Source organism: Leuciscus leuciscus (genome assembly GCF_965113295.1).
Source record: "Leuciscus leuciscus genome assembly, chromosome: 25".
In the NCBI taxonomy this organism is placed as follows: Eukaryota; Metazoa; Chordata; class Actinopteri; order Cypriniformes; family Leuciscidae; genus Leuciscus; species Leuciscus leuciscus.
Window position 1 is genome coordinate 29,128,150 of NC_138724.1, and position 13,320 is coordinate 29,141,469.

Consider the following 13,320-nt stretch of genomic DNA (forward strand, 5'->3'; position numbering starts at 1 on the left):
AAAAAGTCAGAGCAAAAACAACTCATTTATAATGTTCTTCTCCATCATTTGATAAACTACTGCCATTATCTGCACAAAACGTACACAATCGCCTCTTTAAACAAAATGCCCTTTACGACCTGCTTTCCACAGATGGTAATAGTGTGACGTCAACTGCACAAGGGAAATACTGCCGTGTTGTCAATAATCTATAATAGGGCTAATTTGCATGAAATAGTGCATGCAAAAGTAGTGTGTACTCGGCCTAAATGGTGAACATTTCTCCTAACTCCTAATCCATCTGTCTGCATTTTTCCATCATACCTTCTCTCTCTGAAACGGTGGCGTGTTTGATTAGAGAAGCACATCAGTAGATTAATGCGGACCATGTGTGTGGACAGGAGACGGCATGTGAAGGTCTAGACTCAGTCACCCGCTCCAGATGGGCAGGCGTCTCTATGGCCCATGTGAATCTCATCTGCACGTGTGTGTGTGTTTGTGTGTGTGTATGCATGGCCTGCAGTGAATGCACACAATAAACGCTTACTGTTTCAAACGCTCCAGGTCGCCGACCACAACATTCATTTAGCTATCAACCTGTTATGCACCAGACCGTGTGTGTGTGTGTGTGTGTGTGTGTGTGTGTGTGTGTGTGTGTGTGTGTGTTTGAGAGCCCTTAGGGAAGCACTTAGACGGGAATGTGATAAAGTGTATCTCCGGTTTTCTGCCATTTGTAAAGTTTTTTTGCGAGTTCAAAACAGCGAGGTAACGGAAGAATATGCCATACAGTGATGCAATAGAAAAAATATATTGTGTGGCTGTTGAAATACAAATAAATATTGATCTGGTTGGTGTGAAATGTTAACTTTAATTAAAATGTTACTTTATAAAGAAATTTAAGCACCATTACAGTGTCAGCATTCAAATCGCTTTGGTTGGAGCAAGTCGACCAAGTGCCTTTTCAACAAAAAATACAGAAAAACTTTGAAAACGAAACAGTGAAACGTTTTGGCACGCAATTTATTACATTTTCTAATTATTTGAGGTTTCTAAATGCATTGCTTCTACATCATTTTGTGGTTCCTCAGATCATCAATCTTGTGACTAAGTGATCAAACTTGAGATTCTCACCAATTGAATGATAAAACGGGAGTAATAAAAAACGCCAATTTACTGGAGAAACATATTGCATTGACTTGAGGGTGGACTCTTTAGTTGAGAAAGTAGCAGCCATTTAGAAACCAAGCAGAACAGTTGCATACACTATGGCCTAATGTATTTGGAAATCAAATGCTGACATGAGTGTGTTTTTGGTGAATTGTAGATTGGGTCGTATTATGGAAGTGAGTTGGCACCGATCGATCTGGATGACGATGGATTGACGGATCTTTTACTTGTTGGAGCTCCCATGTACTTCTACAGAGGGTGGGAGAAAGGCCGAATTTACATCTACACCATCAACTCACAGGTGACAACACCAATGCAACACCATAATGTTATCTCAAAGAATACTGGTGCTCGGAAAGTCTGTTAAACATGAGTAGCACATGCACCGTTAACAGTAGCCTATCCTATAGGTCAACACCGCTTGTTTACGCACCTCATGGTAAATCTACAGCGCCACAGCAAAATACATAATATATTTTTGTTACCTGAGTGGTGAGTTTGCAGGTTGACTCGAATATGAGGTAAAAAAGATCGTATAATGAGTTTCGCACGTAAAAACATGCGGGAAATTAGAAAATTAGGTTGGTTCCCGTGAAACAAGAACTACACCGAGGGTAGTCTGCAGACTAATGACTCTTATGAGCCGGTTCTTTTAATGAGTCATTCAACAGACTCACGAACGAACTACGGGTTGGTTCGAATCAGTCAGTGCATAAATCCTCTGATCCTCCACTGATCAACATCGCTTGTTTAAAGCACATCACGGTTTCCCTTTCGAGAGGTCTCTCATATTGCGTAAGGCTAGCTTACGCTATGGAAAAACTCCTTTTCTCAAGAATATTGAAGCCAAATTTTTTAAAACGCAGTGCAGCTGCACAGCAGACACAGATGAGCGTCAGCGCGGTCATTGGCTGTGCTGCGGCAACTGCATGAACCTATGGCGAAGCGGCTCAGAAGTGGCTGAGGGCGTGACTTAAAGCTATATAAGCACTCATTCTAGCCAAGGAACTCATTTTATCTCCTTCAGCGAACTCAACAGTTCGCTGATCTCTGGATTAGAAGCCTTCTCACCGCCGTCGAAAAGCCTTCAGCTGAACAAGCCATCTGCATTGCAGTTCTGAGGACGCTGGCTTCCTGGTTTTCACTGGACGCCGCCTTCAGCCCGCTGTTCTGCTGTGCCATCCGACGCACCATATCCTTAGTGTGCTCGCCATTGCGTCACACTTTTCTAAAACAGCAAATTCTGAGGCGTTGTTGCAGATGCCTCGAACCACCTGAGCCTCGTGTCGAGGCCCTCTCTTCGTCACATCCCCTGTGCTTCCTGTCTGGGCCGTGACCACGCGGAAGCTGCACTCACCAAGGGCGGCTGCCCTGAGTGCGACGAGATGGATCTCCCCACCCTGCGGGCTCGGCTGGCTGTTTTCGCTGATGACGAACCCGCGCTTCCTGCTCTCTCTCTCTCCCTTTGCTCGAGCCGCACAAAAAGATGCGCCGCTCACAAAGGATGCCAGAGCAGACGGAGATGAGCGAGCACACGCCGGCCCAGTCCCTGCGTGCCTCGCTCTCTCCTAGAGAAACCCCCTCGCCGGTCCTGTTAACACTTGCGGACCAGCGCCCCTCTATGCGAGCGGCAGGTCTCGTCTCTTTTGGAGCATCGGACGAGGATGAAGAAAAGGATGACAGCCTTTGCATCCGAACACGACGAGTGGGCGTGCTCCGTTTCCGGCCCCGCACCGTCAACACAAGCCAGTGCGAGAACCAGCATTGACGATTGAAGACCTCACGCAGAAGGCTAGACGAGTGGTTCCTGCAGGGGTGCCGGCAGGCCCCTCAGCAGAGACCCGCCCCCTTCTTCCCAGAAGTGCACGACGAGCTGATGAAGTCGTGGAAAGCGCCACACTCAGCTCACCTAAAACCTTCCTTCTCCTCGACGCTCTCTACTGTAAGCGGCGCTGTGGAGAAAGGTTACGGGGCGATTCCTCCCCTCGAGGAAGCGGTGGCCGCACACTTCTGCCCGCCCACCGCTACAGGATGGAAAGCCCCAAAGTGATCTGGCCATTTACAAATCAGAGCGAACCATGGCTGTATCAAAGCCCTGGCTCCCTGGAAAGCAGCCGACTGTTATCAGTCAAACGTGAGTATGGGTGTGGTTATAAAAAGAAAAGTGATCTCACAGATGCCTCCAACATAGGTTGGGGGTCCTTTACGAGGGCAGGCCCATCTCTGGCCTAAGGTCAAGTCTGGAGAGGCGCCTACATATAAACTGTTTAGAGATGAGAGCGGTTCCTCTATCACTGAAAGCTTTTCTCCCGTATCTGAAAGGCCACCACGTCCTGGTCCGGACGGACAACATGGCAGTGGTGTCTTACATAAATCGCCAGGGCGGTCTCAGGTCGAACAACCTGCACACCATGGCCAAGAGTCTCATTCTATAGACAATGCTCGTTGCCGGAAATTTTTCACAAAAACGCAGGGACGTGCTACCTGTGCGAAGTATCAAGGATACTCGCCTTCTTGCAAGAGCTCTTGGACGCGGGTCGCACCCCCTCCACGCTCACAGTGTATGTTGGCGGCCATAACAGCATCTCACGCTCTTGTGGCCGGACAATCACTAGGAACAAACGACCTCGTCGTGCACTTCCTTAAAGGGGCAAGGAGGCTAAACCCTCCGTGACCCCCCTCTGTGCCTATCTGGGACCTCTCCACGGTCCTGGAAGCCATGAAGGGTGCCCCATTCGAGCCGCAGACCTCTCGCTGAAAACCGCTCTCTTATGTGCTCTAGCTTCAGTCAAGCGAGTGGGCGATTTGCAAGCGCTATCAGTAAGTGCTTCCTGAATTTGGACCTAACGACTCCAGTCATCCTTAAGCCAAGGTTATGTTCCTAAAGTGCTCTCTCCTCCGTTCAGAGCACAGGTTATTTCGCTAGCAGCTCTTCCCACGCCAGAGGACAAAAGAGACGCGAATCTACTCTGTCCCGTCAGGGCTCTCAGAGTTTATCTGGAGCGTTCTGCCTCGTTCAGACAGTCAGAACAGCTCTTTGTATGCTTTGGCGGCCGCACCAAGGGGCTCGCCGTCACAAAGCAGAGATTATCGCGCTGGCTTATGAGTCTGAGGGCCTTCATTGCCCCTTAGGCGTCAGAGCTCATTCCACGAGGGGCATTCACAACGAGTACAAATAGCAATGCAGATTAAGACTAGCCGATTTTGACTTGGGACTATATTGTGAAGCACAGGCGAAGCACTTCTACTTGGGCACAGAGATATCACGCAACACCTGAAATCCGCTATCTCTGCGCCCAATATATCTGATATCTCTGTGCCCAAGTAGCAGTGCTTTGCCTATTGAATGTCACTTAAAGGGTAACTAAACCCCTGGTCAGAGCCTGACTCCACCCACTGGCAATATTTGAAAAATGCTAGAAAAGTGGGCAGACCCCAGCGGAGATAGAGGGGACGAACCGTGAGCGTGGGGGCGTGCACCTATTTTTTTACAGTCTATGTGTCAGACTCTCAAAATGGAGAGTGACTCACAGGGTCGCAAGACAACGTAAAGTACATGCATCTGATGAGTTTTATCGAGTTGATGTCAATAGTGCACGCTCTCTATAGGCATTTTCATATTTTGCCGCTATGTGAAAAAATCCAGCAAAATGCGCCGAGGTGTTTGTCGACCCCAGAGGATTAACTTTAGCCTAACCATAAATTGTGATTAAAATATGTATGATCACTCACATCAAAACGCCGCTGGGGTGGTGGAGTCCATGCAGGAGGAGCAGCGTTTGGCACTGCGTCGCTTTTCAGCGCGAGCTGTGTGGAGAAGCCCATTTCTATTGCGTTGGAAAAGCAATTCCACGTAAAATGCAGGTTTCACACTCACGGTTTTCCAGGCCAAGTACATGCAACCACTGGCGCCTAATTTCCAAGTCTGCTGGAAAGCTATGCAGTCCAGCAGTGCTGTTGCAACCAGCAACACTACACCTACGTACCCTCCTGACCACTGTACTAAATACAGATAAATCTACGCTAGCTTGTACCAAGGGCGTGGTGAGCTCATACCAAGGGAGGACGTGGTGAGCTGGAACCTGCTTACGTCACGTAGTACCGCTTGCGTCACGTAGTACTGCAAACATCCAATAGGAAAATTCAACTGCAGTAGCCACTGTTCAACCTGAAGAGGGCAGCACTCAGACGTTTTTACACCATATATTGTAGAATTAAAACACTTTATACCCAAATGTCAAAAAAGTTACTCGAATCAATGAACAGCACTAATAAAGTCCCATTCTTACAGATCATTAACTAAAAAAAGTTGGTTTAGGGTTTAGTTACCCTTTAAGCTTTAATTAAAGATTATTAATAGAGGTATGAATGTTGTAGGTTATATTTCTGAAGTATTGGGAAAACTAGGTAAATAAACTAAATGTATAGTATACAGTTTGATGATTGAACCGGAAGATTATTTTATCAAAAAATACCAACTAACCAAACTTGTGAGATGACAGCATTATGAGGTCATACATGCTATTGTATTTCATTCTGAACACAACTATTTTCTTGTCTTTCTCTCTCTCTTTATTCTACAGGGCTCTTTTATAGCAGATGGGACTCTTGGACCATCAGAACAAGCCCATGATTCTCGCTTTGGTGCGGCTATGTCCGCCCTTCCGGACTTGAATGGTGACGGCTTCAGTGAACTGGTAGTGGGAGCGCCACTGGAAGACAATCACAAAGGAGCTATCTATCTCTTCTATGGCCGAGAAAAAAGCATCCAACCCAAATACAAACAGGTAAGACTCAGCTGCCTTTCCAGTAATGCCAAAATACAAAAACATAAGAACAGGTATGACCTTTTGCACCTTCCCAGCTAACAGGGAATGTTTTTTTCTTATGTGTATTTATGTGCTGATGTATATGTTCTGTGGAGCCAGAGACAACTTTCCACAACGTGAATAATAAAGTAAAGTAGAGTTCTCAGAACTTTGGCTAACGTTCTGACAAGTTTCTGAACAAAATTCTTCCAGTAATGTTAATAGAATGTTCGTTCAAAGTTATCTGGTGTTTGGAATGTTCAGAGATTCAAAAGTAACATTCCCATAATGTTTTTAGAATTATAAAATGGAATGTTTCCTTAACATTTGCATAACTAAGGAACAACTTCTTTTTTTTTAAATAGATGTTTTGAACGTTCAGAGAATGTTTTGAAATAATATTTTAATAAATGAATGGTAACATTAGCAAAAACGAATCACTATGAATGTTTCTCGCCCTCGATCTCAGAGAATAGCCGGAGGTGACGTCTCTCCAGGTCTCCGTTATTTCGGCCGCAGTGTTCATGGGATGATGGATGTAAATGGAGATGAGCTCATAGATCTGTCTGTGGGCTCTTTAGGGGCTGCAGTTCTGCTTTGGTGAGTTGGCACTATTCACCAGTGTTGGGGAAAGTTACTTTGAAAAGTAATGCATTACAATATTGCATTACTCCCTTAAAAAGTAACTAATTGCGTTACTTAGTTACTTTTTAAGAAAAGTAGTAACTTTTGCAGTACTTTTTTCCCACCTGGGCTGGGCTTGTTTTTTTGTTTGTTTTTTATATCAAAAAAAGTTCTATCTTTGGCCAAATGTAAAGACCCTTTTACACCAAAAGTGAAATAATAAGCCTCAGGCTGAAGGAAACACGTGTACAGTAGAGGCGCCGCTCAAGCAAACCTTTCAGCTGCTGCCGTTCTGGATAACAGAAGAATAGGATACAGGAGAGAAAAGATTAACACTTACTTTACCAATAAAAACTAAAAGTAAATTACTTTAAATAAAAAATAAAAAATAAAATCTAAAGTCATTTTTGCTTGTGGTTTGGTATGACAAGTACATTGGTCAATAAAGTGAGATTAAATGCATAAAATATTTGTTTTCTTTAACATTTAATTATTGGAGGTTTGTTAGTACTCTGATTTAGCATTTTACTGATTTTATTCATTTTGAAGAATCCTGCTGAATCTGTTTTTTGTGCAAGTACTAATGTAAATGCACGCTCACATTTAGTCTAGCTAACCATCATGTCTACACACGACGCTTCTGCACTTACGACTTGTCTCAACATGAGGACAGGAGAGCTGTCAGTCAATAAATGGGAAAACAAAGTAACTTGCGTTACTTATTTGAAAAAGTAACTCAGATATTTTGTTGAAAATTTTAAAAGTAATGCATTACTTTACAAGTTACTTGAAAAGGTAATCTGATCACGTAACTCAAGTTACTTGAAAAAGTAATCTGATTATGTAACTCAAGTTACTTGAAAAAGTAATCTGATCACGTAACTCAAGTTATTTGAAAAAGTAATCTGATCATGTAACTCAAGTTACTCGAAAAAGTAATCTGATCATGTAACTCAAGTTATTTGAAAAAGTAATCTGATCATGTAACTCAAGTTACTTGAAAAAGTAATCTGATCACGTAACTCAAGTTATTTGAAAAAGTAATCTGATCATGTAACTCAAGTTACTCGAAAAAGTAATCTGATCATGTAACTCAAGTTATTTGAAAAAGTAATCTGATTATGTAACTCAAGTTACTTGAAAAAGTACTCTGATTACGTAACTCAAGTTACTTGAAAAAGTAATCTGATCACGTAACTCAAGTTACTCGAAAAAGTAATCTGATCATGTAACTCAAGTTATTTGAAAAAGTAATCTGATCATGTAACTCAAGTTACTTGAAAAAGTAATCTGATTACGTAACTCAAGTTACTTGTAATGGGTTACCCCCAACACTGCTATTCACATTAGGAGAAACAAAGATGATACACAATTGATATAACGGAGAACTCCATTAAGACAGTTTTATACCTTCACGTGTTTTCGAACAGGTCTCGCAGTGTTGTCCGTGTGGGGATCAGCGTTAATTTCGAGCCTTCAAAAATCAATGTTTTTAATAAAGACTGCATCCGAGGAGGCCGAGAGGTGTCGTGTATGTTGGCCAACGTTTGCCTGAACGTCACGGCACGGACACCGATGATGAATCCAAAGAGAGTCGGTATGTAACGTGATATCCATCAGCGAACCTGAAAATGACTGACCAATCAGAGGGCTGAATGATAAAAGCACAATTGTTGTATTTTCCAGTGTCCTGTGCCTGTGTGTAATCTCTTTCAGATGTTGCCATGAAAGGCCACTCCTTAATATTAGAACAGTTTTTCCTAATGCATGAAGCCTCAGGCCAGAGAGAAAACACTTTAATCCCGGCATTTAGAGTGAAAAGCCTGTGGAAACCATCATAAAACTGTGTCAGGCTTCCCCTTCGTTTCCCATCTGGAACTTATAAGATCAGGTCTGGAGGGTCATGCATGCACTTAAACTGAGTCATGGACAATATTCATCTCTTCATCAAACGTGATTTAATGGCCATATTTTCACACTTACGGTAAAATACGGTAACACTTTACAATAAGGTTAAATATTTAACATTATTTAATGTATTAACTAACATGAACTAACAATGAGCAATACATTTGTTACAGTATTTATTAATCTTTGTTAATGTTAGTTAATAAAAAAAATTTGAAACCTTTGATTTTAATAATGTCTTAGTAAATGTTGAAATTAAGTTTAACTAAGATTAATAAATGCTGAAGAAGTATTGTTAATTCTTAGTTCATGTTAACAAAGGTAGTTAACTAATGAACCTTATTGTAAAGTGTTAACAAATATATTTTTCATGCTCAGCATTTCTGTGTTGTTTTCCAGTACAAATATCTAAACATTCGCCAATTTTCTACAATGTTGGTAGTATATGTATAAGTTACCAATGTTTACTCATTTATTTTTAGATATTTGTACTGGAAAACGAGACAAGAATACTGAGGAAGAGCATCATTTCTCTGAGATGTTGTTGTTGTCGACTCTGAGATGTTGTTGTTGTTGTTGTTGTTGTCGACTCTGAGATGTTGTTGTTGTTGTTGTCGACTCTGAGATGATGTTGTTGTCGACTCTGAGATGTTGTTGTTGTTGGTGTCGACACTGAGATGATGTTGTTGTTGTTGGTGTCGACACTGAGATGATGTTGTTGTTCTGGACACTGAGATGATGTTGTTGTTCTGGACACTGAGATGATGTTGTTGTTGTTGTGGACACTGAGATGTTGTCTTTCTGCTCAGCACTGAGGTACAGCTTTGGTTTCGAGGAGAATGGATATTTCCCCAGAGTGGTGTTAGACAGCACAGAAGACCCTCAGCCCAGAGACGTCACCCTGAGACCGGACTCAAAATATTGCCTTCAAGTGTATTTCCACGTTCATGTGAGACACTTTCTGTACATCTCATCATCTTCAACCATTTAAGCTTAAATTATTCCATTTTTATGTGAGCAAAAGAAAGCGTGGAGTGAGACGAGAGACATGACACTATAAGTACACTTTTTATTTTTTGAAGACAAATACGGGTTTATACGGAAGCGTATTGCATTCACTTGAGAAAAAAAAATCTACTCTGTTTTTCTGAATTAACGAGTTAATTATCTCAGAATTACTAGATAATTTTTCATAAAAAAAATTTGTATTCTGTTTTTCTGAATTAACGAGTTAATTATCTCAGAATTACGAGATAATTTTTCATGAATAAAAAGTTTTTGCTCTGTTTTTCCGAATTAATGACTTAATTATCTCAGAATTATGAGATAATTTTTCATATTTGTTTATTTTTTATTCTGTTTTTCTGAATTAACGAGTTAATTATCTCAGAATTACGAGATAATTTTTCATGAATAAAAGTTTTTACTCTGTTTTTCTGAATTATTTAGTTAATTATCTCAGAATTCTGAGATAATTAAGTCATTAATTCAGAAAAACAGAGCAATTTTTTTAAATGAAAAATTATCTCATAATTCTGAGATAATTAAGTCATTAATTCAGAAAAACAGAGCAAATATTTTTATTTAAAGAAAAAATTATCTCATAATTTTGAGATAAGTAAGTCATTAATTCAGAAAAACAGAGCAAAAACTTTTTATTCATGAAAAATTATCTCGTAATTCTGAGATAATTAACTCGTTAATTCAGAAAAACAGAGCAAAAACTTTTTTTTCATGAAAAATTATCTCGTAATTCTGAGATAATTAACTCATTAATTCAGAAAAACAGAGTAGATTATTTTTTCCTCAAGTGAATGCAATACGCTTCCGTAGGTTTATTCAGTAAGGATCCATTGAGAAAAAGTTACAGTAAAGACATTTATAATATTACAAAAGATTTCTGTTTCAAACAAATGCTGTTCTCTTCAACGTTCTACTCATCAAAGAGTTCCAAAAGAAAACATATCACACACAAAAAAACGGTACACTGATAATAATCATAAATGTTTCTTGATCATCAAATCCTCATATTAGAATGATTTGTGAAGGATCATGTGACACTGAAGACTGGAGTAATGATGCTGAACATTCAGCTTTGATCACAGGAATAAATTATATCTTATTCACATAGAAAACAGCTATTTTAAATTGTAATAATATTTCACAATTTGAACGATATTTTTATTTAAATAAATGCAGCCTTGGTGGGCAGAAGAGATTCTGCACCCTCAAACAATATCTAGGCTTACATTTAAGATCTATATATTTGATTTGCATATATAATTACACAGTTTTAATATAAAAAAACGAATGTTTCTGGCAAACCGTGGTATAGTTTATTATACATTTATTTGATCTATTTAATTTAATTTGCATTTCATTTTATTTAAATCACATTTTCAAAATGCATTTATTCAAATCGCTTAGAATCAACGTGATTCTGTTCCTTATGAAAATTACATTTTTCATGGTTAAACAAGAAGAAAATACAGTTAGTAAAAATGTATGAAATTGAAACAAATCGGATTTATTCATGATAAATATATAAAGCTGTTATTTAAAACACATTCAATGTATTAGTACTATCACAGAAATATGACATGTTTCATGCTTCAATGACTGACAAGTTTATTAGCTTGTTTATGCAAAAACTGTGTAATCCAAATGGATGGACATTTTTTATGCAATTCATCTTTATTTAAGGCCTAAATATTTGTTGAGTGCTGTGTGTTTTGGAACCGAATCCGGTTGTTTACACAGGAAGTGACAGACTACTCTCGACCCGTGATCTTCACTGTCAACGCTGGCCTGCAGAACACAGAAGAAGGGCCGGTTCTGGACGACGGATGGCCGACGAGTCTGCAAGCAGAGGTGAGACAGACCAAACCACTCACACTAAATGTGTCTCTATAGCACGCATTGTGTTTATCCTGCAATTTATACGCGAAAATTTGTTTTTTTTATATGCATATGATAGTAGTGGTGTGGAGTACGTGTGTATTACATGCAATAAAGTGTGAATCATATGCACGTAAAAAATAATTTTTTGCGTATAAATTGTACGATAAACACAATGCCAGATTGATAACTTCGGTAACACTTTACGATAAAGTTCATTAGTTAACTACATTAGTTAACATGAACTAAGAATGAACAATACTTCTATAGAATTTATTAATCTTAGTTAATATTAATTTCAACATTTACTAATACATTATTAAAATCAAAGGTTGTATTTGTTAACATTAGTTAATGCACTGTGAACTAACATGCACAAACACTGAACAGCTTTATTTTTAATAACTAACTTTAACAAAGATTAATAAATACAGTAACACATGTATTGCTCATTGTTAGTTCATGTTAGTTAATACATTAACTAATGTTAACTAATGAACCTTATTGTAAAGTGTTACCATAACTTCTTTGTCATGCATTCTTCTAAAATCTCTCTCTCTCTCTTTAGCTTCCGTTCTGGAACGGTTGTGATAATGACGATCAGTGTGTTCCCAACCTCGTCTTGCAGAGCAGCTCTGACTTATTAGATCGCAGGTTTGTCCTCACACACACTTTTGCTTTCCTCACACATTGAAACACACCTCTGCTTATTACACACACAGGGACGCGCAACAGCACACAAACATGCCAAAATATTCAAAATAAAAGGATTACAATGTAAAAGATTATTATTGTGTACATACAGATATGGTGGAATCCGGCTTGTCCCGTAGATGGTCTCGCTTTAACCTCTCACACACACACACACACACACACACACACACACACACACACACACACACACACACACACACACAGCTTTAACCTCGAGCACGATCAGATCCATTTCCTCGCTAGAGAAGCGTTCAGTCTTTCCGCTTGCAAATTCCTCCATGTAAATAGTGAATCCGTCACGGCGCGAGCGCAACTGGCTTTTAAAGGGAATAGGAAATTACACTCTGATTGATTTATTGCACGTTACGCCCAAAACACACCCATTCCTCATTAAGAGAATAGGGACGTCCCTTTTAGACCAGCGCGGGAGCGCCGACCATTTTTCCCGTCGTAAAAGTAGTACTAGTAAACTATTATCTAGTAAAAGTGGATTCGGTTGCTCATTATCATTTAAAGAGACATGCACCGAAACGGGTCGATGTGAACAGAGCTGTTTTTGAGGAGGTAAAAGGGTGTTGTTTTACACAACCATTGAGGAATTTTAACTAAAGTATGTTACAAACTTTACATGAAGACCCTAAAGAATCACACCAACTTGTGGAAACTGGGCATCCGATGACCCAATTTGAGTGTGTCCCCGGCTTAAGTGCACTTGCGCCGTGCGCTTTAGACCATGCGCTTAGATAATTAAAATAGGGCCCTGTGTCTCTCTGTGTTTCAGGCAGTTCTGCGTGCGTAGCGAGCGCTCCTCGTGGCCGGTGTGTGTTCATCAGAGAGCAAGGGCGAGTAATGAGCGTATGGTGGAGGCCAGCCGGAGGAAAGTCCTGGTCGAGGCGCGTTTGGAGAACCGAGGAGAGAACGCGTACGGCACGGTCCTGCACCTCACACATTCTCCAAACCTCCAGTTCTCCAGTCTGGTGGTGAAGGTTCGTCTGATCCAATTCCTAGAGTCAAGTCACCTTTATTTATATAGCGCTTTTTACAATACAGATTGCGAAAAATGTGACAGTGGCGTGGAACCAAAACTCCATCAGTGACAGAACGGAGAAAAAACCTTGAGAGAAGCCAGACTCAGTCTGAGACAAGAAGGCTGAGATCCAAATGCAGTATTTATTGAACAGGGTAATCCAAAGACGTAATCCAAAGTACAGGCAGGATCAAA

The 13,320-nt window shown here is 40.3% G+C and overlaps 1 protein-coding gene across 5 annotated transcripts in view; it reads left to right on the plus strand.

Annotated features, from left to right (window-relative positions):
• Positions 1-13,320, plus strand: part of itga11b (integrin, alpha 11b) — a 62,299-nt gene that overhangs the window by 29,815 nt on the left and 19,164 nt on the right. For all 5 annotated transcript variants that reach the window (XR_014202964.1, XR_014202965.1, XM_082160643.1 and 2 more), the window contains 8 exons: positions 1,304-1,447; positions 5,730-5,933; positions 6,424-6,554; positions 8,009-8,175; positions 9,296-9,435; positions 11,247-11,357; positions 11,953-12,038; positions 12,880-13,084. Coding sequence is in view for 3 of the 5 variants with exons in the window: in XM_082160643.1 (XP_082016769.1) it covers positions 1,304-1,447; positions 5,730-5,933; positions 6,424-6,554; positions 8,009-8,175; positions 9,296-9,435; positions 11,247-11,357; positions 11,953-12,038; positions 12,880-13,084 (1,188 nt within the window). In the remaining 2 variants the exon portion in view is untranslated. The remainder of the gene's footprint in view (positions 1-1,303; positions 1,448-5,729; positions 5,934-6,423; positions 6,555-8,008; positions 8,176-9,295; positions 9,436-11,246; positions 11,358-11,952; positions 12,039-12,879; positions 13,085-13,320) is intronic.